Source organism: Peromyscus eremicus, chromosome 7 (genome assembly GCF_949786415.1).
Source record: "Peromyscus eremicus chromosome 7, PerEre_H2_v1, whole genome shotgun sequence".
Lineage (NCBI taxonomy): Eukaryota > Metazoa > Chordata > Mammalia > Rodentia > Cricetidae > Peromyscus > Peromyscus eremicus.
In genome coordinates, this window is record NC_081422.1 from 88,736,366 (window position 1) to 88,764,135 (window position 27,770).

The window sequence follows — 27,770 nt, forward strand, 5'->3', positions numbered from 1 at the left end:
GGATCTCTAGATTCAGCCAAGTGTCTCTCCTCACCTGTCAGCATCTCTTCACTTCACTACATCCACACCTAAGACTAGTGCCATGTCAAGACGGGAGAGCTCACCCTCACTCTTTATCCGCTGCATTTGCTTTGTTTTCTCTCAGGGAGGAGCATGGAAACAGAGTAGTATGTTATCTGATTTTGATGAGTTTGCATATTTAATTATATCATTATTGTTTCTTTGAAAAACCCCTAATGCTTATTATAGCTACTAGTTTCATATAGTATCTATACCCATTTTTTTTAGGCAAGGTTTCTCTATATTATAGCCTAAATCAGCCTCAAACTTGTGATTCCCTTTCTTGGCCTGATGAGTTCTGGATTACAGGTGTGTACCACCACATGTGCCAGACACACTTACAAGTGTTAAGTAGCCTGATATTAATAGAGATTGCCATATCAATTTATTTCTTCATTAAAGATGATCCTGAATGAACCCATGGGCTGGCAACAAGTAGTCACAGACGTGTCATTGTAGCAGATCTTTTACATTGTTTCTGATATTTCAATAAAAAATGGGAAAGTTAGTTCGATACAAGAGTTTAACAATACTACCTACTCTTCAAATATGTCTTCCCTCCCCCAATTTTTTTTTTTCTGAGCTGATTGTAAACATCCTGTGAAGTACAAGGAGCTACAAAGTTAGAATCCTCATGCTAAATAATAGCTTCAGCCATTTAATCTGAACCACAGGAGGCATTCTAAAAATAATCCACTGAATGCCTTTCCCCAGCTAAGGCTGGTTTATGGTTTTAAGTCACAAGGAGGTAGAAGTCATTGGTGGCTGAGTGCCATTAACTAGCAAGAAGCCAGTTAATTAATCCTGAATGAAGTTCCGTCTTTCTCTTTGGGCAAAACATCAACGCTTATTTGTTACTATAACATATGTGTAGCACTCTACATTTCCAAAGTGTTTTTCCATATTGCCTGATCCTGTCCAATAATCTCATAATCAGAGTCAAAGCAGGCATTCTACATCTTCAAAATGTGGGTACTTGTTTCACAGACATTCAGTAATTTATCTACAAGTCACAACTGGGCAAAGGTTAAAAAAAATCAAACTCTCCTCTGTTTTAAACAGTCCAATGGCATACTAACTTTTTTTTTAAGCTGTGTTTTCAATGACAGAGAGATATCTTTCCCTTGGGAACAAATGGGTATCAAGTGCTTGTGACTTCTATTTATAGTTTTAACAACAGGCAAAGATTTGTATATGGGGGTTGGGAAGTGTGTGTGGAGGCCACAGGACAATCTTAGGTGTCATTCTTGTCACTGACACTATATTATTTTTTAGACAGGGTCTCTCACTGATCTGGAACTTGCCCACAACCTAGGCTCACAGTCCAGGGAGCCCCCAGGTTTCTGCCTGTCTGTGTCTCCCAGGAACAGAGATTACAAGTATGTGCAGCTATGCCTGGCTTTTTCACAAGGGATCAAACTTAGGTCTGGTGCTTGTCTGGCAATGTCTTTACCAACTGAGCTATCTCCCTACTCCTGACTATCAAGGATTTTTCAATAAAAACTATTAGTGTTAGAGAAAGATAAAAACTACCCACAAAACTTAATTACATCTTAATTACAACATTGATGTCTCTACTTTCTTAAGACAAAACTGCCTGCCACTTCTGATCTTTAGTTTATACTACTTATCAAACTATTTGAAAATAATTTGCCCGAAAAAAAAAATTAAAAAAAAAAAAATCACACAAGGACCACAATGTTTCCTTGTAATAATAGGGAAATCAAAGCAATACCCAAACCTGCTGCACTACTAAAAAAATATTAGCACCGTTTAAAACTCTAAAAGATATCCTTCAAGGATGGTTACTGAGACAACGGGAAACACACATTATAAGGCAAATCTCAGGAAATAAACAATTGGGGGCAGATGTTTTCATGACTATTCACTCACTATCCATCCAGGATTACTAAGTCATTCTTCCAAAATGGAAGGATAACCCAAATCCATAGGACACCGAGTATAATCACAGTTATGATAGCTTGAAAATTCTTGAGTAGGACTAGAGACACCTCAGTAGCTAAGAGCACATGCTGCTCCTGCAGAGGACCCAGGTTCAGGTCTCAGTACTCACATAATGGCTCACAACTACCTGTAACTCCAGTTCCAGGGACTCCAACCTGCTTTTCTGGCATGCACAGGGTACACACACACACACACACACACACACACACACACACACACACACACGTGCGCGCGCAAAACACTCCTAAATATAAAATACAACTTGAAAATAAAAATAACCCTAAAAATATGGGTGAAGGGATGCTACAAGAAACCACAACTAATAGCCAATATCCTTGGATACAAGGAAAAATTGGCACGTTCTTAGGGATATTGCAGTTGCCACTGGTTTGTTCCTCGTTCTGTTCGAGAAGAGCACAAAGCAAAATAACCCAAACCCAAGACTAATTAGCTGTGTAGCATCTGTACTGATGTGTTCTCAAAAAAACAGACTTTGAGTCTATACTGTTTGTCCTCAGGGGTCAAGGTATGGCCTATAGCTGCAACACAGGAAAGGAAAATAATTCTAAGGCAGCCTCCTAGAGATAGACTTCTAGTAAATGGATGCTGGGGCATCTATCTACCTAGAAATTTGAGGTCTCAAGTTTTAAGGTCAAAGGGAACAAAGCCCTACCATTTCTCTCAGAACTGACCATTCTCTTATTTTCTATCCTCTTCTCCCTTTACCTTTCCCAGTCTTTGTTACTTTGTTTGTTTGGATTCTTCTACCTCTTGCTTGTTCTCATAAATTTCTCCTTCCCCAAATTTATAATTGGGAAAATGCATGACTTGTCCTTTTACAATGTGAGCTTGCATTCCACCATACGCATCTAGTCCTTAAAAGTAGCAGACCATGGAAAAATAGGAAAAAAATGTTCAGGCCAAACACAGGTCAGTGAGAAAATTGGGCCCAGCTCTTCTCCTCCTATCTATTAACTATGGGTAACTAATCTTACATAAGGAAAATATTCTTGTTCAAATCTTGGACTTAAGAGTTAATACTATATAGTAGTAATTTATAGCTTGCTTAGCATAAATTAGCATAATGGCTATTTCAGGGCTCTTCAACGTGTTCAAGTGGAAACGTGAAGTTGATGAGGTTACCCGGGTCATTCTGTTGTTTAAACTTCCAATTTTTAAAGAAAGCAGATTTTTCTCAAACTGCAGAGATGGATATTTGCATTTCCTTTACCTCTCTTAATGCTGCTGCTTTCCCCTACAGCTTACTGAAGAAAACTGTGTCATTTACTATATAGAAAACCTCAGAATCTGAATTTTGCCTATACCCAATTCTATTCTTTTATTAGTTTCCTGTTATACTTTCTATTAATGGACAGATTAGGGGTGTCGCCAGATTCCACATTACTGGTTGTTTTCTGGTAAGACATTTCACAGGTGTCACTGGGTACTTGCCACTGAGTCTTATCAGACCTGTCATCGTAAGGTCGGACGGACTGCAGGTCCAATTGCCATCCTGATCCATGAATATCCTCCCTGTCAACTTTCAATAGCTTCAGTATGACCACTATTTAGACTTGCTAATGCATCAGGAATTGCAACCTTATGCTAACAGTGCATTTATCAATTGGAATCCTAGGTGTTCTGCAAAAATTTCCTGGTGTCATTTGATTTTTCCAGAGATAAAGCAGGAGGCTTCTTTTTATTCTATTCACCAGTTTTCCCAGTAACTCTTCAATATCCTCTCAAATGTGGCATAATTGATTTGGTGCTGACTTGGGCTGCTGTTTTCAGTATCAAGATTTGCATATTGAATATGTCTCAATCCACTTTGGTTACCATCTCTCTTGGTCGTGAAGTTGCTCCATCTATTCAGCCTGTGATTCAGAATTCTTGTAGTAGAAGGTTTTTTTTGTTTTGTTTTGTTTTGTTTTTTTAAAAAAAAAACTTTCTGCTTTGGCAACACTGAGGCATTACTGTTCATTTTTGATTGATTACACTGTGGCTTTGTTGGAAGATAACACACTTAATGTGTACTCCTGAATAAAACAGCACAGCTAAATTTGCTTCAAAATGAGCTGGGGGAAGCAGATTTTGATGAAGATGAAAGAAGTTTGGTAATGTTGATAACTTTGGAAGGAGGAGTATACTAGCTATGAATATTATATAATTCTCTTGTGGACATTTGAAAATTCCTAAGCTTCTTTTTTTCCAGTTCTTAGTAGTAGGTTTTAAAGGGTCACTATTACAGAAAAAGAAAACATACATTTTGAGCTCGGCTTACACCCAATCAAGAAAATTTCCAAAGACTGTAACAAAAGTGCATGTGTGGGGACAGGAATAACTTTTTCTTATTCAAGAAAAACTTGAATAGTTGAAGACAGAGTTTGCAAAGTATGGTTCTTAAAGTATTCTTTATTAAGATCATTAAAAGTTGCAGAGACAACTTTATATTTTATAAAGGCACAGGGAGACAGTTCTGATAAAATATTCAAATTAAACAGTAACGTACAGTACAAAAGACAATTTAAATGCACATACAAACCCCAAATGTTTGATTCAAAAATATTTTACCGCGTCTATTAATGGGCAATGATTAAAAATATAAATTGCTGCTGTATAATAAATATCTGAATGTGAACATCTTGATAGCAAAGAGAACAAAATATTTATTGCTTTTCACATACATATTTTTTCCCTGTAATTTAAAATTCCTAATTCTTGTACTATCTTCTCAGCCTTCTCCAAAGAGAAAAGAAATTCCACATAATCTCTCATGGTGGTTATACCTGAAGTAGCCATCACTCCCCAGAGTGCTTCTTCACTTCCTGCTCTGTAATCACAACCACAGTCACTCACCAAAAGTAGGAAGCTGTGGACCCACAGACAGCTCCTGTGAGTTCTAGCCTCCATGCTATGAATATGTAGAAAATATAATGGTGTTGTTTTGAAATTGTATTATTTTAGTGTAGCTCTAAGGAAGAAGCAAAGGAGTGTTGATGATTTTTCTTACTCTCAAAAATTTTTCGAAGTTAGATTAAAAAGTTAGATTAGCAAAATCTTGAATGTTTCATTGAGAGCTATGCAATATACTGATGTATAAGAAGTAATACAATGCGATCTGTTTATAATGGAGATCTCTTACCCTTGGCCTTCCCATTTTTAAACTTGGATTAACTTTATTGCCGTCTTCCTTCACTTTGGGATAAGAAACTAATTTAAGATGGTAGAAAGAGAATTTCCATCACAATAATCAAATAACATGAAAAGTGTCACCCTAAATAATGAATCAACTTAAGAAGTACTTATGGTAATATATTTGATAAGTTATTTGACCACGTCATGTTCAGATGGGTGTATAGCAGCTACGAATGCACCTAGTACAGAGTGGATGATCAATAAATAGTTGCTGAATTAATGAAAAGGACAAGCTTGGCTTTGGTTGTGCATGTTTTAATCACTTTCTGATTTCAGTAAGTCAATCCAGAACCCACTACCGCATACTACCCCAAACTCTACTGCAAACCAATGCAACAACTTTAAACAGAAAAATATTGCCTGTGCTATTGAGAGTCAACTTTTACATAGAACAGTTTTTAAATAGACAAAAATTTTACACATTATTTGTTAATCTTTCTACTCATATATTTAAATTTGATGTTCTGATATTTAGCAACTGGGTAAAGAAGGTCACAGTGGGCAGACAAGCTTTACAGTAAAAATTATGACTATATCAATAAGTAAAAGGTTCTGATGCCTAATTAAATTCTAACAATGATTACTGTGTTCATTTTGTGAAACCTACCAATTAATAAAATGGTACAAGATCTTTAAGTTATATATTTTCTTAAAGCAGTAGCTCAACTGTCAACATTATAGGAACAGGTAGATCTTAATTTAAAAGTGACAGCTAAAATACTGAAGTGGGCTAAGAATTGACCAATTCTATTTTCAGTTCTAAACATGGAATGTGTCTAATATTTCTTTGGCATATGCATTACTATCTTGGACTAGTTAGCATTTAAAAACATTGAATTTTATTGTTTCTTCAATGTTATCAAAGTGTAGACTGCTAGTGTATTCTTCTTAAAGCCTTTTCGCAAAGGACGCAGTGACATTTTGTAGCATATGTTGAACGTCATGTTCAGTGTATACTTATAATTACTGGCATTGAGGGATTAAACTCTTAAATAACCTGAAATGATATCATGCAATGAAGCACAGAAGGTTGAAGGGAGGTAAATTATTTACATAACGAAATACTAAGATCTCTGTAAAAATAGTAAAGCTGGGAGTCCTGCTCTAACAGTAAAGTATGTATCGCATAGCACTGAATGAAAACTACTTATATTAAAATTTAAGCAAACACCTATAGTAACCTGGGTGTGTAAAACTTAAAAAAAAAAAAGGAAAATAGTTTTACACATCAGAAGGAAAAGGTGGCCTATAAAACAGGCCGATCTAACTTGACATTCAAAGTAAATGCAAGAGATTCACAAAATCATGATAGAAATGCAAACTAAGTACCAAGTACCCTTTGATACACAAGCCATGTAACTATCAGACTCCTTTCCAATAGTGTAACAATATCATTAATCCACTCAGGTATGGAAGGGGGAAAGCAGTCAATGGTATCTCAAGTCTCCAAAGTGAAGAACAGACTCTCAGAAGCATCGTGTGAACTTTGATGTACAGTAATGTCTTATTTTGATGGATGTTAATGTAAGATCTATCAGAACAAGTTCATCATCCTCTGATGTAATACTTCCACATTTTGTTTTGTTCTAGGCAGTTTTTTGGTGGTTTAGTTTTGCCAGTGCTATTCAGCAAAGGAAAAGAAAAGATCACCATCTACTACCTCGCATTGTGACTTAATTGTGCTAGATATCCACGTAGTTCTTTTGCAGCCTGGAATCGGCCATAGCGCTTCTTGGGGTTGGCACACTCATCCAGCAAGGCCTCCAGTCGGCCATCTTTGGCAATTTCACTTGGTGGATCATGAAGGAGTCCTCCAGAAGTGCCACGCCAGGTGGCATGTCTAGACAAGAGGTTCTGACAAACAGCATAGTAATTGTGGTCCACAGTGACACGAGCACAAAGAATTTCTTTTGAAAATGATAAGCAAGCCTCCTTGTCACAGTCGTCAAACTTGCTTTCATACCATACGTCCCAGTTCTCAGGCTTATCTGTGAAAGAAAAATCAGAAAAGTTTATTTGAAAATCAACTTCTTACTGTTCTCTAAATAGAACATCCTATTACCATACATTTATTGTATACTTTTATACATAAACTATTTGGCAAATTTAATTAATATATTAATTCATAAAATTTACATATTAATTCACAAAATGTCATTTGTTCACATCTCAGATAGAAGGATCAAACAAGGCCCCCACCATTTTTCAGGTTCATCTAGGATTTTCTCTAACATAAAAAAGATCATAAAGCATCACCTAATGCTACAAGACTGGAGAGATCTATATTTCTGCCTGGAGCATCAGAAGGCTACATAAGAACTATAAAAACAACAAATCAAGAAATGAGAGAAAACAGCATTGCAGCCCACAGTACAGTATCTGCAAAGGGATGAACATAGGAACACTGGTCCACCTGGCTGAGGGAACAGAACTGTAGCTAGAATGTGAGACAGGTACCAGGAAACAGATATAAGTGAAGCTAAAATAAACAAGCTGTAACTTGCATGATCATATGCTGCTCAGAAAGGTAACTTTCTACAGACAGGAGGGACAAGGATGATCATAGCAGGCCTGTGAGATGGCTGAGCAGATAAAGGTAAGCCTGATGACCCATATGATGGAAGGAGACAAGAGATTCTCACAAGTTGTCCTCTGTCTCCACACATACACCATGGCATGCCCACACTCACATATATACACCCACAAACACACAAATAAATGTAACTTTAACAAGTTACCACAACAACTAAAGAAAGTCCAGAAAGAAAAGCCAAATCTAATAAATATTTGAGACAAAAATTAAGACTTAGTGAGCAAAGTTCAAGGTTCTACCTGGATGGCAGGATAGGTAATCGTAGCATAATGGTGTAAATATTTTATAATATAAAATAGCTGTAAGGCATTCAGGTGCGCCTGTCATTTATGTGAATGGAACTAGATTTGAACTCCTGGGTTTAAATTCAGAAGACTAACACGTACATGAAAACACAAAAGCAAGCATATGCTTGGTGAAGTCAAGGCTTAAAGAGCAAGTAACTAGTGTGTGCAAAAACAGAGATGAGGCTCCTTATGCAAAGAAACTGCACTCAGGAAAGCCCAAAAGCAAAAGATTCATCTAGAGAAACAAAAGGCTATTTATTATTACTGAGCCATCAAGGATAATGGACAGATACTAAAATGAAGCATAGCAGGACCAAGTCACACAGACTGTGCCCTGTAAGAAATTTGGATTCTACCAGAACACTAAGAGGTCGTCAGAACCACTTAAGCCAGGGAAAGCTGTTGTCATTAGCTAGGAGAAAGCAGGATATAACTTTTTTTTTGGTTTTTTGAGACAGGGTTTCTCCATGTATCCCTGGCTGTCCCGGACCTCACTCTGTAGACCAGGCTGGCCTTGAATTTACAGAGATCCACCTGCCTCTGCCTCCTAAGTGCTGGGATTAAAGGTGTGCACCACCACCGCCCTGCAGACTACAACTTTTAAAAACAGACAGCATGACATACAATCCTACAATAGTCACAACTATATGAAGAGGAAGAGGGGAGCAGGACCCTTCAGTAGGGTATTCACTCCCTGTGGAAGGATCCATGACTAAGAGATCATCAGAAAAGAGCTTGGTGAGTACAGAATCTGAACAGGGGGTTAAAAAAGAAAGCGCTAAGCAGGACTGTAATGATCACAGAAGATACAGGTCAGCCACAGGGGCCAGGTAGCACAACTTGGCAATTCTGAAGGTAACCTAAAGTTATTCATATCCCTTATGTCAGGAGTTGAGGTAAGCTAAGAAAGTTAAGATTCTCCAACAATTCTTGGGTTTTTTTGGTTAAGATAAGATCTCACTGTAGCCCAGGATGGCCTCTAACTCAGTATGTACTCTAAGCTGGCCTCAATCTTGTGATGCTACTAAGCTACCTGCTTGAGTGTTAGGATTCAGGTGAGAGCATGACTTCCCTAACATTTCTTTTTCTAGTCAAATTACTTCTAGAATATAGGCTTTATTTACCCTTCACATGTTGAAATTACTATGGTATTTGAATTTCAAAACATTTCCTATATATTACCTACCAATTACACAGAGAGCTCACAAACAAATGGACTGAGATATTATAATCATAACATTAGACTGAAACCAGATCTGCAGTGCTAGACACCATCCAAGTTAAAAATAAGACAAAACCATCACTATGAGAACCCCAGAAAAGAAAAAAACACAACATTCCTGTAAGGCCCTGCAGAGAAATGAAGCCTCCACTAAAGCTGACACTTTGATGAGCTGTAATAGCATAAACTTCCTTTTGCATTAAACAAGGCCTTGCAACTTTTTCCATACATAACTTCCTTTTGCTCAAGAAATGTTTATACAACTCTGAATGTATAGGAATAGAAACCAAACATTTACTGATTAAAAAAAAAACATAAGAAATTATTCTAAAACAATTATTACAGTTGCACCATTTATTAAAGAAAGAAAAATTTCCTATTAATGAGATGAATGTGTTTATTTTTAATGTAAAAATTAGCTCTCAGTTGAGTATCTAATATTGTATCTAATATTGCAGAGCACATAGCATTTCAATATTTTTCCAGAGCTGATGGATATTTTGAATTTGTAATAACAGTCAATACTGGGAATGCCACTGTGTATAAATACACACTAGAAAATGGCAGAATTATGTTTTGAGTCATTTCAGAAACTGCTAGCAATCTCTCCTAATCCCAAACCAAAACTGATTTTTTTAATGAAAACTTAAGCCAGCAATTCAAACATTTTTAATATCAAATATTCTAACATAATACAATATAAAAATATACTAATTTGATATTTATATGCCAAGGAACAACTGTAGGAAAACAGCAAGTTTTCTGTAGTCCAACATTTCTATATTTTATATGAATTGTTTGCAATTCATAAGACACAATAGTCTCCAGTATGCAACAAGGTATTCTAGGTAGCAAAGACTGGCACTGTGTGGAATGATATTATGTCCTGTGCTTTGCACAGCACACACACTGTTCAGAATCGAGGCTGCAGTGAAGTTACATGATACAACACAAGCACTCTCTGGTATAAATATCTCAGATTCATTATGTACTTGATTTTGAATTAATTTTTGCTTCTTGCACAACTTAAAATCCTTTGACTATTGCTACATTTTTTTCACAACCCCTACATTTGGTTATGCAATCCCTTTGAGGTCGTGACCCAGTTTAAGAAGCTGTATGTATGTATAGAACACAGTATGCAAACGATGTGCATACATGTACACATACCTCCACAGACTCCACAAGAGGGTGGGGAGAGGAGCGTGTATTCATTTAAACATGGGATTTTACTAAATATGGAGAAAATTTAATTAGAAGTATAACAAATATTTGTTGATCCTGGTTATACAAAAATTTTTAAAAAGACACAAGGTTGTCATCTTAAGAAGAAACTTAAGTTTTTATTATGAATATAACATTTAAACATAGAAATGTACAAAAGACAAATTTGAAAATTAAATACTTACTTTGTCTAATTAGTCTTTTGTCAGCAACTAAAACGTTTTCAGCATCCACAATGATTACCTTCCCATCTCGAGGACCAACTGCAAAATTGTCAAAGCTGACGTCCAGGAGGTAGAGTGCAAATTCAAAGTCATTGTTTGTAAGCTGCTCTGCTATTTCCATTAACTGCCAAGCAAGGTCAACTCTTTTCTCCCATGGTGCATTAAAGTAACTCCACAGTTCTTCTCCAACATAATTTACAGCAACCATTCTTCCACAAGCTCCAAGATATTTTGCAAATGGCCAACCTTCATCAGATGGAAAACTCTACAAGAGAATTATCTTAATATTATAAGACAGTCTGATGAAGTTACCTTAGCCTCTCCCCAGATGCTCTCAGTAGATTCCTACTAGGTACAGCTCTCAGTATAAGCTTCATTTTCCCTCCAAACTCATACCATTACTATGGACCCCAAAAAAAAGTGTGGAAAATTTTTTATTTGAAATCTGTGACAAGTATTACTTTTCAGTATCTTGGAATATAAGGCAAGAAACACTGTCTTTATTACCAACTCTAAAAACATTTATATTTTTCTGTATCTTTTTATTCTATACATAAAAGCAATCAACGGTTTCTGAACAGTCTTGAAAAATACACTAACCAGTATAATTATTTACCTGACTAGGCACTGTGCTATTGGGCAATAAGGGTGAACTATGGAGGCTCTGTTTAGCCACAGGCCTTTATTTTAGAAGACCAGACATTGAACAAATTGTATAGTGTTAGTTACTAAAGTTTGTACAGTCCTAGAGGCTTAACCAATTCAGAAGCAGTCAAGAGAATGTTGGGAAGGATTCTTGGACTTTTAACAATAGCCAAGATGGGAAAGAATAAACTGATCTTGGTTAACACAACCTCCATCCTAAGCATCTATGGTCTTGTATTAATCTTGTTTCCCTTCCCCCCTTGCCCCAGCCTCAAAATTACTTTTTCACATTAGTGAGATTTTCTAATGGGCTTTTTAACTACTGAGAAGATTCTAGCTCCAAATCAAAAGTAATGCCTTTATAACCATAAATAAGTCATTTTCAACTTAATTATCAACTAGATCTGCCCATGATCCCATTCTGGGTGGGAATCTAGCTCAGGGCCCTGTGCATGCCAGACACTCTACCACTGAGCAACACTCCCAGTCCCCTTGAAGATACTTTCTACTGCTAAAATGTGCCACTACAGAAATGACTAGTGGAGGGGGAAAAAAAAAAAAAACATGCTAAGCGTTTTTATAAGTTTCACATGTAGAATTACTACTAGGTCAGGTTTGTGTCATTCTTGTACTTCTTACCTGGAAAAAAAAATTATGAGATTATACTCACACCAGTACTAAAGGAGAGTGAAGGTGAGCCAGGAGACAGTAACTACAACCTTACAGCATCCCAGAGAAAATGCAGCAGCCCATTTCTATTACTGAAACCTGAATAATGTACGTACGTTTAAAGAGTCAGAGATGTGGCCCTCCTTGTTCAAAAAAAAAAAAAGTGATGATAATTTTGCCTAAATCTTTAATTGTCCAAACAGACTATCTGTACTTTAAAATCCTTATGCTAGAACAAGAAACATCTTTAGAATGAAACTTCACCTGTAATTCCCAGTTCTCAGTTATGCCCCTTTCAGGTCTATAAATAGACAGCAATCATATTTTGCATATACAACTTTTACTTTTAAATTTAAATATTTTATGACAAAAATATTAATTACATGAAAAGATACCGGTGGATCTTAAATATAGTAAGTTAATGGATTCACTTTGAACAGTCAACAACTACTTAGCCCTTAGAAATTAGAGTTAAACATGTTTTTAATCCTTAACAATGTTTTGGTTTTTATTTTTATTTTTATTTTGGGCACTGAGAAAAAGTGACCAATTGCTCACGTGAAATTTTAGTGCAAAATTGTTCACAAACCACACACTATTTCAACTTTGCTCACAATTTAAAATACCCCATAACCTTGACATTTTGTTAGACAAAGGACTACAACAGACTTAGCTATTTCTCAGAAGTGTGAATGCATAAAGATCTTGACATGAAAATGGAACACTAAAAATTATGTAAGAATGTGGAATTACATTATTTTGTCATGTAAAAAGTAAAACAAAACTACCTCCATACACTGTATTATTCACACGCCATATTGTAGAACAGACACAAGCATATCTTTGTGAAAATAAAATGGTCTTTGACAACAAGAGAAAAGGGATCCCAGCCAACATCTGCACATGTACAAATGCCTCCTTGTTTTTGGAGCCTTTCCAACTGGCAAACAACAGTCAAATGTACACTTCATTACCCGTGCCCCTCATAGGGGAGGGTAAAATATATGAACAAATGTCACACTGAACAACTTTTGTATTAGCATAGTGATTTCTGACAATCTTTAACTGAAATCTTATGCCTCATTTTAAGAAGAGCACCACAATTCTTTCATGTAGTTTGCTACCTAATCTTTTGGAAGAACTTTAATCAGTGAAGTTACACCATTTGCTCATAAGACAGTATTTTTTTCATTGTATAGTCAAAATACTCTTCATTAATGAGAACTAATTTTTATTAAACACATTGCGGTACAAAGAAAAAAGGCTCAGGGTTGGAAGCCAAAATATTTGTATAATTCCATTTAAAACAATTCTGGCTTACAAGCAAAATACCATCACCAAGCAGAATTTGAGAGACATTTTTAATTTATTAGAACTTGGATTTGTTAAATATAAAGTAATGTAAAAAATGAGTTTTTTTTTTCTTCTGATTAGCAAACTCCTATGGGTATACAGCACAGTAACCTAGATTAAGAAGCTTACTATGGAGGCCTACATTTCCTGACTTAAACCAAAAATTTGAAAACCATATATTCAAATTGTCTAGAATGAGAGTATTTCACTTAATCTGAAATATGCAATTATTTTATTGAATTATTTACAACTGAAAAAAAACATGAAAATGCTTCTCAAGCAAAGGAAAGGAACTTCAGACTTAGAGCAGTATCAACTGCAGATCTAGGAGGGGCTCTCAACTGTTTCTAAATGTTGGTAAGGTATTAATGCATGTATAAAACATAGAGACCGATGTTATAAAAATAAAGACCACAAAAAGGTACAAAACAGCTGTAAATCTGCATGTTTGCTTTTCCGTTAGTGTGTTTCAAAAATTAAGTTAGTGGCCGCACAAAGCCAACTATATAACATTAATGTAAACATAGAAATTACTTTTATGTAGCATGAAGTGCTGTAATAGAACACTTGTACATTATGTAAGGTCCTGGAAAAGATTGAGATCCACAGAGACAGACAGAGCTTAATTGAAAGAACTAATCTAAGCATTGAAGCACGGTTAACTGCTAAGATCTAAACATTATAAATGCCTTCTATTAACTTGAAAAATAAAGTATTTTGATCTTGAAATGCAATACAAATTATCATGTTTAGGCATTTTGTTTATTCTTGGGCAATAAAACCATAAGCTATTTGACTACCATAAAATTCAAGTGATGTCAATAACAACAATGGACACACTGACGCTGTCTAAAAGCCAGAAATTTACTAAGGTCATCTTCCACTATACAAATAAAACAAAAACACAACAACAAAAAAGCTCATGGAGCTCATATACAACTTATATGCCAAGATTGTGGAAAAAGACAAGAAAATTCAGAGGTATTACACTTTCTGTAACATACAGTCTTCAACAAAATTTCTACACTAATTCTACGCTACAGCATTAACAATGGGTTTGAAACGATAAAGGTAGACTCAAGCGTCCACCTCAACCTCTACCTCTCAATACCTGAACATAATCCTTCCTCCTCCCACTCCAGACTCCAACAGTCAAGCTACTTCTCTCAATCATTTGCTACAGCTTCATGGGCAATTCTTTTCACTAAGAACACAGTTTCCTATGTTTAACATAAGCCTGGGATGTACTTACCACACCTATAGTCAGTCTAATAGCACACTTGGGCTTGGCCTAAATAGAGATCATGTAATGGAAATAATCTGAAGTTATTTTGTATCATAATATGTGCTTGTGGAATGCCATTATGTGTTAATAGCATATGAAGTTACCTTTATAAAATCTGAGAAAATTCTTAAACCATGGAATACTGGGTTGAAAATGGGTAGCAATATGCCTTGAATCTATCTTGGCGATTGCAAAAAGAACTATAGCTGGCCTGGCTTTTTTTTAATACCCTTGGACTTTAGATTTAGAATTCACATAACCAACTTAACATATTTGAATCCCACTTTCTTTCTAGTGAACATTAAAATACAATGAATTTGTTTTGTACTTTGGTAGTAACAGGTTAATGAAGCATTTGGAATTTGTTTTGTACATGTCACCAATTTTTAAAGTCTTGTAATATTAGTATTTATGGATGTGTTATACATATTCAAAATACCATGTATTTTAGAAAATTTATTAACAAACTTTTATAGCCCATTATGAACTAAAAGGTTCTAGAAGGAAGGGATTGGATTGAGTGGTTCTTGGCCACGATTAGAAGGTGTCATTCATAGATGTCTTAGAACATGTCAGGAAAATAAGCACATTTCATGACGAATATGTGGATTTGGGGAAGCAGTTCTTTAGAAAGTTTGCTAAACTTGGACTGCTTGACTGAAGACAACAGAACAAATATCATTCCAGTTTTACAGAGGAAGAAAACAGAGCTCTCAAATGACTTACTATTTTGCTATAAATGACCTGAGACTAACAGATTAAAATAAGCCGGGCAGCGCTCCCAGCACTCAGGAAGCAGAGCCAGGCAGATCTCTATGAGTTTGAGGCCAGCCTGGTCTACAGAGCGAGATCCAGGACAGGCACCAAAACTACATGGAGAAACCCTGCCTCGAAACACCCCCCCCAAAAAAAAAAGAAAGAAAGAAAAGAAAAAAGAAAAAAAAAAACAAAACAAAACCACAGATTAAAATAAGGTCAACTTATAAAGACTTGTGTTCTACTGTCTTTTTCTCCTATGTAACCAAAATTCGTTTCATATAATAAATTTTAATTGACCTAAATCTTTTCATAGAATAATACAATTTGTATAATCACTCAGGAGCTCATAGCATTCTATTGGAAGATAGATAACTGCAGTTCACAAGAAACATCAAATAAACACATAAGAAATGGTGCTACCATTTAGGATTAATTTTTTTTAAAGAGGGAATTCCTAATATAAACTAACTTCAAAAAGCCTACCAACCATTAAAATATACAATCTAAAGGTCCATCAGTTTTTGTATTAACAAGCATTTCTACACAAAAAATAAACAAGATTCAAACTTAAGAACATTTTAAGAAAGCAAATGTTATAAATAGCACAGAAATGTGTAAAGGTTTAATTTCAATCTTAAAATTATTTAAAAAACACAAATCTGAATGAAATCCCAGTGTGGCAATGCATGTTGTAACAGCTGTTTATACAAATTAGTCAGCTGGGCTGTGCTGGTGACAGACTAATGTTCACAGTTTTCTGAACTGTCTAGAGGGGTACAGTAAAGTTACTAGATGATTCAATAGTTACCTAATTTTTGCTAGAGTTTCTCTAAGATCTTAGCTTCTTAATTTATATTTGGAAAGAGTGGCCAAAAATCTACCACAAACACAGCAGACACCTAACAAACTCAAGATATTTTAAGTCTCAAGATATATCTCATTTATTATGAAATCATTTTCTGAATGCCATTTTCCACCCACCCTCAAATTCCAACACCAACCAATGCTTTGAAAATAGCAAGGTGGTTTTATTCACTGGACAGCATGTCAAATGGCTGTACGCAAAACTGGAAACCAATGTCAAATATATTAACAACAAAAACCTATCTAAATTAAATAGAAATAAGTCATCTTGTAAAAAGAAATCTACCCCCAAAACTCACTTGGCAAAGCTTTGTGCAACTAATCTCAACAGATCCTTTCTTACCTACTGCACAAACAGCAACTATTCCCCACATTTCTAACTTGAATGTGTAAGTACAAATGCTACATGAAAACATTTGCTCCCAGTTTAAAAAAAAACAATAGAAGAAATAAGAACAACAAGTTTCTTTACCATCCAGTAACCTAAGAATGTGATCTTACTTTCATTAACACAGTACTGACTTCCTTGGTTCCAAAGCACAGGCCTTCTTAAGGACAGTAAAACATCTGTCAACAGTAGTGTCTCCTCCCACCATTAAATAAATGTCTGGTGCCAGTTTATGGAGATTAGGATTCTGGTTGTCTTAAATTTAAGATGAAACAAATTCCCCCGCCCATTTCTTCTCTGTGCTTTCTTACAATGGAGTCTAATAATGGACGCAGAGATTACTCACTTCCCTTCCTTCCCATCTTAACCCAACAGCACATCTTAGAAGTTACTGTCCCTCTCTTCTTCCTTAAATGCATTCTCTAAAACTACTTCTCATTCTCCGCTGCTTTGAAAATAAATTCTGAGCTCATCCCGAATGGGTACCCCACTCCCACACAAGATCCCACTTGAGGCCCTGATTTCTTATCACCAGAGATCTTCCTTGTCCTCTTCTTCATCGTAAAATTTAAAATTATCTTGCTCTTGTGTACTACCCAAACATAATGATCCAGAAAGCAGAAGCTGTACAAACTGCATCCTGATCCGTCATCCTTGCTGTGAGCCAAGGGTGTATAGAACAGTTGCTGGCAGTACTCAGCAATGCCACAGGAACTCAGATGTAAGTTCTCTTTTATATCGTTCATCAACGTCAGTATACTGAATAAAGTTATAATTAATGATTTACCAAGAAAAATAAATGATTTATTTTGTATTTATGATAGTTATTCTACTCCACTTACCTCATATGGAAGAAATGTCTAACATGCGCCCCCACCCCTTTAAATGACTGTTCCCAGTAAACTGGAGCCTGAAGTAATAGCTATGTAGGAAGTACACACACACACACACACACACACACACACACACACACATACACACACACATATATATGGAAGGGAGGTGGTATATGAATATCTGTCAAGGCAAAAACTATGTAATCTGACACATATATCAGCATAATATACTAAAGATAATCTTTTAACTGTTATAGCTGTCTGAAAACTAAAAACTTGCAAATAATATAATCTAATGACTTATGTTTATAAATTAAAGATATTTTACACATATTAATTTAATGTCCCATCTCCTTTCATCTTTAAAACAATCCTGTCTGGTAAGTACTAACATCCTCATTTTATTAATTAAACCTCAGGGCCTGAAGCATTTGAGTGACTTGTCCTGTGTCATCAAATAATTTCATGTTATTACAGAATATAAATGGGCACAATTTCAACATAGATCCCACCTTCCTACCACCCACTATCTACCTCTGTACTGGCAAAATTCCACACCCTTCAGTATTCTATGCCCCCTCCCCTGAAAAAAAGGCATATATTACTTTTATGATAGACCCAGGTATCCCTCCATAAATGAGACATATGATGTGTATATACTTTCACTTCTGGGCTTATAATGGTGTAATGATTGTAACTGGTAAGTGTGTGTGTGTGTGTGTGTGTGTGTGTGTGTGTGTGTGTGTCCTAAACACTAAGCTAGCTCTACTTGTGGCCCAGGGCAGTCTCTCTAACTTTTTAATGCAAATGCCTTACAAGACAATTTGCCAAATGAACAAGCAAAATTCAATTATTTTGACTGCAATTCTAACAAGCTCTGTAATATTGCATAGATAACTCCTCTTTGTAACCTATAAATTGGATAAATGACTTCAATATATAACTCCTAAAACTTTCCAAAGGCCAGACTTGGTGACGCATGCCTGTAATCTCAGGACTTGGGAGGTAGGACAGGAAGATCAAGAGTTTATGGTCAAAAATAAAACTTTGCAGGGTTTATAACTAGGATGGATAACTATCCACCCCACCTTAGACTCATCATTTTCATTCTTTAAGCTAATTCACAACCATTTAAAATTCACTGTGTATCTAACAAATCCAAGTCTCTACATTCTCAAGACCATTTTTAGTTTACTATTCAGATGATGAATGGAAGGTACAGGAATGAAGGTACAGTTGGCATTCTGTGAAAACTTAGAAGCAATCAATGACAGTAACATAGGTCAGAGCAGCTACAAGGTAGAAAAGTTGAACAAAAACCAGGCTGACAATCACCGGGAAAACTAACCAGCCACCTAAGACCAGAAATACCAACCCACAGCAAGCAGAGTAAGCACCAACAAAGACAAAAAGATCTCTATTCCCAGCAACAAATGTTAGGATCGCAGACTAAGCCCATGCAGTAGAAATAATATGAAGTGATGTTTCCTTAAGGATGTCTGTTTCACTGGCTTTCCTAACTTAAATAAATAAATTCTTCCCTCATTTTTGGACCTGAAGTATATCAAATTGTTTGTGTGTGTTTTTTTTTTTATTTGTAGTTTCATGAAGTTTGGTCAAGTGTTAAACATATTGATGAAGCCTCAATTTTAATAAGCACACAGGTGAGATTCAAAAGCTTAGGAACATTGATAAAAAGTGCTCCCTCTGCCCTGCACAGCTGCAAGCCTAGCACTGAGGGCTGAAGCTGGAAGACGGAGCTGAGCACCAAAAGGAAAACACAGCATCAACCTCTAATGGGTTTCGAAGCCTAAATGTAGGAATCCAGTTATTAAAATCAGCTTCAGCCGGGCGGTGGTGGCGCACGCCTTTAATCCCAGCACTCGGGAGGCAGAGCCAGGCGGATCTCTGTGAGTTCGAGGCCAGCCTGGGCTACCAAGTGAGTTCCAGGAAAGGCGCAAAGCTACACAGAGAAACCCTGTCTCGAAAAACCAAAAAAAAAAAAAAAATCAGCTTCAAGAGGGAGAAACTGAAGGGGGCTCCACAGACTACTGCTTGAAATCTCCAAAGTAGAAAACATCCATTCTAGAAACTGCTAAACAAGATGCAAGGCTCCGTAGTTTCTGCTCCTTAAGAGGATTTTTGCCTTGACTTTGAAATCTGATTACAAGTGTGTAAAATTTAGAGATAGGAAGAAAAGCTTCAAAGACGATTCGCTCTGGCCTCAAGCACACACCCTAGCAGAGACCTAGTACCCCAGTCTCCCAATCCTCTTTTAGAAGAGATTAGCTAAATCCATTAGTTAAACTTAGAAAACAAACAACAGCAAGAAAGAAAAATGAATTTCTCAGATCAAGAATTTGAGAGTCCCCCAACACTCAGAATCAAAGGACCTAACTCAACAGACCCATTTAAGAGAAATGAAAGTTACCATATAAAAAATTAATGCTTGTCAACTTATCCTAATTTTCATCTAAATGATCATTATCCTCTTTGTCTACTTCAAAAACTTATTTTCAACAAGGCACCTGGAAGTACATCCTCCTGAACACAGATTGCTGCTAAGGCCAAAACACTACTGAATGTTCTCTACCAAAATCCATTGGCTCTGTCAGAACAGATGAGATCAATATAGCTGAGGTTTGGTTCACATTCTGTCAGATCCACACTCCAACCATGTTTCTGGCAGCTGACCAAATGCACTAGGTGATTACAGTCACCTTTCTGTCCTGATGCTAGCATTTATTCACTGTTTACCATGCATCAAGCCCTACACAAATGCTCTGTATATATTTTGCATTTTACAAGTAAAAGGAAAGCTTAAAAGCCACAGCTTGAACAATAATAATTGCATACTATAAAAATTAAGTCCTATTAAAACCATGATTCAGAAAATTTAAGGCAAATAAAGTTCTACCAATATAATATAATTAAACAAATTCTTGGCTCTTCCCCCTAAAACAACCAAGGGCTTTCTTCACTTGCCAGGACTCCTAGGTGGGTCACAGACAGTGGCAGAGATTCAGCGTCTCCAGAAACTCCCCACCCAGACCTCCCCCCTGTTCAAGAACAGACAGCAAACACAAATACCAACAGAAAAGTTACCAGCAGAACACCTTCCAGTTTTTCTTCCATTTCTAATGATCCAAGATAGTTATTACACATACAAAACCCAACAAAACAGCCTCTCAATACTTTCCTGCCCCTCCACAGGACGAGGGCCTGCTAGGCATGAGAATATACCTCTTAATGGGTGAAAACGTAAAGGGAACGGTTTCTGATATGACTGAGATCCTGGGGACTGTCTAGTCTGTTGCAGAACAGCTTTCCTAGAAGCCAGACTAACCGGTGAGACCAGTAGGCAGCGGGAACAGTGGAACAGGGACAGCACAATCTACAGTTAACAGAGGTGTGTGTATCTTACAGACAACACCTTTTGCACTTCATTTCCCACTGTTTCTTAAAATCTGAAGAGCTAATGAGTTAAATGAATCTGTATTCTCATTTTTTCACTAGTACTGTAAACCAAAGATTTTTAAGTAATTAACTTATAAGCATTATTATTGTTACTTTTGTGAAGAATAGTTTGATAACATAAGCTCAAAAGGTCCCCCACCACCACCAAAATTTTGGACAACAGAAATAACTGGACAATAAGCAAAATCTAGTTTGTCATCAAGCATTCCAAAAATTCGTTAAGTGGCTCCCTCTCCTGGAAAAAAATTGAAAGGTGATTTGTCTTTAAGCTGTAAAGCCCTAGCTTCTTAAAAACACTTTTTAAAACTATATGAAGCAAAAGTACACACCAGTAAAGCAGTAGCTGTGAGTGACTTTCCTATCAGCACCAATATCTTAACTATCAAGACAGCTGGCTTTATAGAAACTGTACGTTCTAAATGTACCGTCTGCACAGCTAATAAGTAATGCAAATCATCATCTGATTTACTATATAAGAAGTATTCTTGAGTACAAATGTGGATCTACTTCCCACTTATTAATTTATGCCATCAACAATTCTCAATCACATCATTCATACTTTCAAGCTCTCTACCCAAGATCAAGTGTTTCTGTAAGGGAAGCAGCTACTCCAGGATCTTAGGTCAAACTCCATCTACTCAGGGGAAGAAAAAAGAACAGAAAAGCCACTATCACACTGTTAAAAACTCTAAAATGTGTCTTTTCCAAGTAGGTAACAGTTAGTATTACCCCTGGGAGCTGGGCTGTCTAAATTAAAGATGCCACAATCTAGTACACATTTTCTCACATACTACATTTACCCCGTACTCTTGGTAACCTAAATCATTCACCCAGAGCAATTGTGTCTTTAGGTTTCAAATAAAGTGAGAAAAATGCCACGTCATCAACAAAGATGAAAATAAGCAGTGCGGGGAAGAGTTAGTCAGGACACAAGACACAAGCACACTCGACTGTCTCAACTGCAAAACAAGCTGAAAACACCAAGACTGTCACGACACAAAAGCTTCCTGTAAGAGGCGCTTTGCTGTGTGGAGATTACATACCAAAGTTTCTCAAGTTCAGACTCCTATGTTTATAAAGAAGCAAACACAATGTTTCTGAGATACTAATCTTAATATTAGTTGTTCCTAATGTATCTCTACTCAGAATCAACCTGATAAAGATTGTTCAATAGGCATTCAGTATTTTAAATGCAGGAACTGTAAATACCTTAAGTTCAGTGCTAAATTTGGGGACCCCAGAGAATTTGACTATCAACTTCAGTGCTAAGCTTTGTCCAGGGACCAACCTTACTGATACAAATATAGATTGGGGGGGGGGGGGGAGGCGTGGGGGGAAGTAATCATACTTATACTTAGGGACTCAACCTTTAGAGACTCACTAGTCTGGAAACTAATGAATAAAATAATTCTCCAAGGTAAATTTAACCGAGTTTACACACTGTTCACTATCGATCAGAGATAAAACAGTATTTATCACACAATCTGAACGTTAAAAGTGACCCATCACATTATATCCTAACGGTACCTTAAAATTTTACTAAGACTCACATTAGAACTTCATCTTACCAAATATTCGTGTTAAGACTACGTGGCTGACTTAATCAAGGCTGATTTCTCTCGACTAAGATGGATGTAGAAAACTTAAAAAAAAAAAAAAGCCGTAAATACAGTACATTCTTATTCATAGTTTAATCAACAACAAAAACAAGGTCCAAACCCCTCTAGCCATTAGTGACATTCTTAGCGGAGAAAGGGTGTGAACTATACAATCAATTACTTGTGGTTAATTTAAAATCACTTTCTCTAGTACTTGACGTACAGAACTGGTAACTTTTCCTGCAGTCAAGAGGGATCACACCCCTCCTCTGCAATCACTGCCCAAGGGCACAGCACTTCAGCTGGCGGGGGTGGAGTGTGTAGAAACACAAATTACTCCAAAGATAAACGGGATTTTTCTCTTATCTTTTTTCTTCTTGCAGCCACCAGCAAAAGGATTCCATTCTATCCTGAAAGGCACATTTATTTTCAAAATAAAGTCAGAGGAGAGCAAATACGTCTGTTGGGCTGGAGGCCAGCAGAACCTCCTCTCCTGGCTCCTAGCTCTAACCTAAACACTTTAATTCCTTCCTTAACCGGATTACCATATGACTAGAGCGGATCACCAGATCAGGATGCAAATGTCCATTTTGGCCTTCAACCTTCCCAGCCCCAATCCAACACTAACTTTTTCCCATCTCTCAGCTTCTAATTCCACGCAAAGCACGAGCCACGGATTAGCCCCCTTCACTTACCACCCATCCCACCCTGTGATCTCATCGTCCCCACCTGGTCCCAGAACTCGCTGAGTGACTATCAGGGAGACGAGCTAAGAAATAAAACAGAGGCAGACTCAGGAAAGTTAGGCTAGCCAGAAAGGACAGCAAGGGAAGGGTGACCGTAACGTCCAAGCACTCGGAAGAGGCTGGGAAGGGTACAAGGGCTCGCGACAGCACTGGACCTGGCATCCAGACAGGGACCAACAGGAGGGCGGAAGGAAACTCGCGGGGAGGCATCTGGGGAGAGTTGGGGACGCACTCCCTCTGGCGTTGAAAAGCCCCGCGCCCAGGTAGCGGGGACGGCCCCAGGCCCGCGCCTACCTGTAGCACCAGCGGCTCGGGGTTGAAGGCCAGGGTGAGCAGCAGCTGCATGCGCTCGGAGTCCTTGAGGTTGCGCAGCAGGAAGCTGCCCGAGTCCTTGGTCTCGGCGTAGCGGCGCACCAGGCGATCGAGCAGGCGCTGCGAGGGGCAGTGCACCAGGTCCGACCAGCCCTCCACCGCCTCCGGCGTGAGCAGGCGCACGTCCCCGTTGAGGCGCGCGAACTCGGTGCGGGGCATGGCCTGGAGCAGGTCGCAGCGCGGCCGGCCGGTGGCCCGCTTGCAGATGCTCTGGTCGAGCTGCGCCAGCTCGCGCTGCGACCCCAGGCGCTTGAGCACCACGCGCCGGCGGCCGCCCTCGCGGGGCTCGCCGTACTGCGCGAAGTACACGTTCTTCACGTTGAGGAAGTCCAGCAGGCGCAGGCGGCCCCACGCCTCGAAGCCCACCTGGCCGTTGAGGAAGCGGCGGCACCAGCTCGTGCCAAAGCACGCCGGGCACTTATTGAGCTGCAGGAAGCGCCGGTCGGCGAGCTCGTTGCGCTGCCAGGAGGCGAGCAGCGACGGCGAGTGCAGCAGCATCAGCACCAACAGGCTGCCGAGAGCCGCCAGCTTCAGTGCACGGGACAGGCGGCCCAGCTTCAGGGGCACCAGGCGCCACATCCCGCCCGCGCGCGGCAGCGGCCGGGGCCGGGGCGGGCGAGCGCACCCCGAGCCGCCCCACGGCGGCGCCGAGGCCCGCGCGGCGCAGACGGAGGGCGGCAGCGAGGGAGCCCGCGAGCGGGCTGCGCCGGCCGAGCGCGGCGACTTCCCGGTCGACAGTCTCCCCAACTCCCGGCGCCCTCCTCCGAGCTCCCCGCCCTCCGACTCCGCGGGCGCCGCCTCCTTGCCCGCCAAGTTATAGAGGCGCGGAGGGAGGGGAGGGGAGGGGAGGGGAGGGAGGGGAGGGGAGAGGTGCCCCCCCCCCCGCGGCGGCCGCGCGCACGCGCACTCCCGCCCGGGACGCTAGAGCTGCGCCGGCTGGTCCCGGGCGAGCGGCGCGCGCGCGCGGGGGTGTGAGGAGCCCGGACGCCTCACACTCGAGAAGCTACGGTGTGAGGAGGGGGTGGATGCGGCGGGCCCCCCCACGCGCGGGCGGGCACGCCCGGGAGCGAGGGGCGGAGCCGGGGGCGGGTCGAGCGCGCCGCTGGGAAGCGTCAGCGCGGGCTCGCGGGGAGGCGAGGGTGGGGGTGGAAAGGGATGGAAGGCGCGCCCGGGAGGGCGGAGCTCGCCAGCTCCGCAGCCGGAGCCCTTCAGTCACGGTTACTCTTGTGTGACTGTCGGGCTTCCCGGGCGCGCCGGAGGCCTTTGTGGAAAGGTTCTCCGAAGGGAGAGAGGGCGGAGAGAAAAGTGCACTACGGGAGCACAGCCGCTCTCCCCCGGAGCGGGCGGAGGCGGAGGCGGGACCGAGACCGAGGGGGCGGGGCTGGAGCGGGGCGGGGCCAGAGCCTGGGGGCGGGGCCGGGCCGCTTGCTCCGGGCCTTCTAGGGTGTGTGTCGCGCGCGTGGGCAGGGGCGGGGTCCCTGGACTGGCAGGAGCCTCGGGTCGCGCGCTTCCGAGCGCGGTGGGGCCCGTGGGCGGACGGGGCGAAAAGCTGCAGCGGTTCCGGGCCATCGCTGCGGGGCTGGCATTGTGTCTGCGGAGGCATGTACAGTTTCGCTGAGTGAGCACGGGCAGGATGAGGTCCTGGCGTCGTGCAGCCTTCCTCACCGGCGCCGCCAGGCGGGTCCCTGAGGAGCCCGGTTCCCCGAGCTTCGCGTGCTGGGCCCAGGCCTGTCTAGCTGCCAGGACGCGTTGCTGTAGCGATGGCCTTGGGGACCCCGGGGTTGTCAGGTGCAGTACCTGTGCTGGCTGATTATCTCAAACCGACACCAAACTACGGAAATAACGTGGCCTGAAGCGCGTTGAGTTTTAGAAGGTCTGGGCTCTTCGGCAGTAACTTGAAAATAGGTTCTATTAGAACACTTTTTAACTTTTAGCACTCACGTGATAGTAGCTCTTGGTACGCTGTCAAGTCGACTTTTACTGCGTTAGTTTTAGAGGTCAAACAGGAAAATCACAGACACGGGTATGTAGAGATACACGCGGAGACAATGAGAGTTATCTGTACTAGATTGTGGATCACTTTCCTGAATTTGATGATAGCATGTAGTCTCGTGCTCTGGAAGAATACTGGTGAGGTTAATGTTTTGTACCTTGTTGTGTAGGAGTTCAGACTTTGTTATGTAGGAATTCTTGGAATATGTTTAACATGGTAGTGATTTTTACATGCTGCTACAGAATACAAATTTGAAGATGTTAAAAACTTACACAGAGTGACTGAGAAATGTGGCTGACACAGAGGAGCATCCCATGCTTCCTTTGGCAGAATTTTGATCTGACTTGCCCATCAAGCATCCCCCCAGTCCGTATAATAAGTTATGTAAGCCAAAGCTCCAATGAACTTTCCCCTAAAGTGTCTGGAGTGACTGGAGACTTGAACTGTGTGGTTCATTTGTGCTGCTTTGGCAGTTGTAAGCGAAGTTGTACTTACTAACCTGTATATTGTCTTCAACACTCCTTCCACATGCCTCAGAGATCAGTTTAATACTAGACAGTGTGTGGGATTACTTTAAAACAAACAAAACCAAAATATTAAATTGGCATCGTTTTATCGGTACAAACAAACAAGGTTATTACTCTATACAAGTTGCTTGTGGGGGGCCTGTTGGTTCTTTGCTTAAATTTAGTTCATACTTGTTTAACAGTTCTGAACTTAGGGAGTAAGTCCGGTGTTAGTGGCCTCTCTGCCTCAGTCTCCTAAGAGTGAAGTGAGCATTTAGAGACATGACAAACCACGTTGAGCTGTCTGAAGTTCTCTGCAATTAAATTTTCTAGATATTAAGGTAGTCTTCAAGAATTTAGTAACTTTTACAAAGGAAAAGTTTTAGAGACACAAGAGATAAACTCAGAGATTGGAAAAGATCAGTAAGTAATAATGTACTTTTCTTCCCCTTTCCAGTAAACTGCGGGATGCTTTTAGCTAATGGATCATAAACTGCAAGCCAAAGTTCTTGATCATTATTTTAAATAATGGCAATGTTATTTCCAGTGTGACTGCTATTGTTACAAATGTGTCTGGTACAATTAAAGACCGAAGTGGTTTAAATAATTTATTTATTTGTGTGTGTGTGTGTGTGTTTGAGACACGGGGGTCACTGCGGTTGGGGTGGAGGTCAGAGGACAACTTGCAGAAATCAGTTTTTTTCCCTCTACCATGTGGATTCATGGCTCTTAGGGTTTCAGATAGTCAGACTTGGCTGCAAGCACCATTACTTGCTGAGTCATCTCAACTACCCAGGCCCACAGGGCTTTGATACCAGTCATCTAATTTTAAAAACATTTAATTTTATGTATGTGTGTGTATGTACTGGCGCCTGAGTGGATGTGTGGGAACCGTGTTTATGCAGGAACCCTGGAAGGTCAGAAGAGTCATCAGATTTCCATGGAGCTGAAGTTACAGAGTGGTGTGAGCCACCACGTCGGTGCTTGGAACCAAACCCTGGTCCTCTGCAAGAGCAGTTAAGTGCTCTTAACCTCCGAACCACCTCTCCAGTCTCCCAGTCATCTACTTTTGTGGTCAGTGTTTTCTATTGCATTATTGTCTGGAGACGTTTTTTGTTGTCAAATAAATGGTAATGTGAGAAATCCACAGAGTCTGCTTAAAGGGCAAAGGAATTTATTAGGGGAGAAAAACTCACTGTTCAGAACCGAGTTGTCACGGGTTCTGGAATGCTGGAGCACAGTCTCACGTGGTTCCTGCCATCTAGATCAGTCCTGCATCCAAGTCCCAGAGGCATGTACTTCAAGGTCATAGGCAGGTAGAGTAGTTTTCTGCTACGTCTCTAGGGCTGCACTTCAGGGTCATAGAACAGATATCCACTACAAAATGGGGAGTGGAGTGCTATTGGTTTCTAGAAGTATGCTGCGTTGTACAAAACACTACAACGGGGAATTAGCAGCAGCTCCAAATGCTAATGAGCAGTTAAAAAATGCCTACAGAATTCTCTTATG

General features: G+C 39.7%; 1 protein-coding gene across 1 annotated transcript; it reads right to left on the reverse strand.

The window, feature by feature from the left end:
* Window positions 1-4,417: 4,417 nt before the first annotated feature.
* Dipk2a (divergent protein kinase domain 2A) lies at window positions 4,418-24,341 on the reverse strand. Its single transcript, XM_059267071.1, has 3 exons — window positions 23,685-24,341; window positions 10,732-11,035; window positions 4,418-7,208 (listed from the first exon to the last, which is right to left on the reverse strand). The coding sequence occupies exons 1-3, from the start codon at window positions 24,339-24,341 to the stop codon at window positions 6,877-6,879; spliced, it is 1,293 nt and encodes a 430-aa protein (XP_059123054.1). The 3' UTR covers window positions 4,418-6,876.
* Between the last annotated feature and the right edge of the window lie 3,429 nt (window positions 24,342-27,770).

Excerpts from the sequence above, each read along its gene's own strand:
- Dipk2a (XM_059267071.1), bottom strand. The coding sequence starts at position 24,341 with ATGTGGCGCCTGGTGCCCCTGAAGCTGGGCCGCCTGTCCCGTGCACTG. Across the intron at positions 11,036-23,684 it reads CCGAGCCGCTGGTGCTACAG|AGTTTTCCATCTGATGAAGG; the intron begins GTAGGCGCGGGC and ends ATTCTCTTGTAG. Across the intron at positions 7,209-10,731 it reads CAAAAGACTAATTAGACAAA|ATAAGCCTGAGAACTGGGAC; the intron begins GTAAGTATTTAA and ends TTTCTTTCACAG.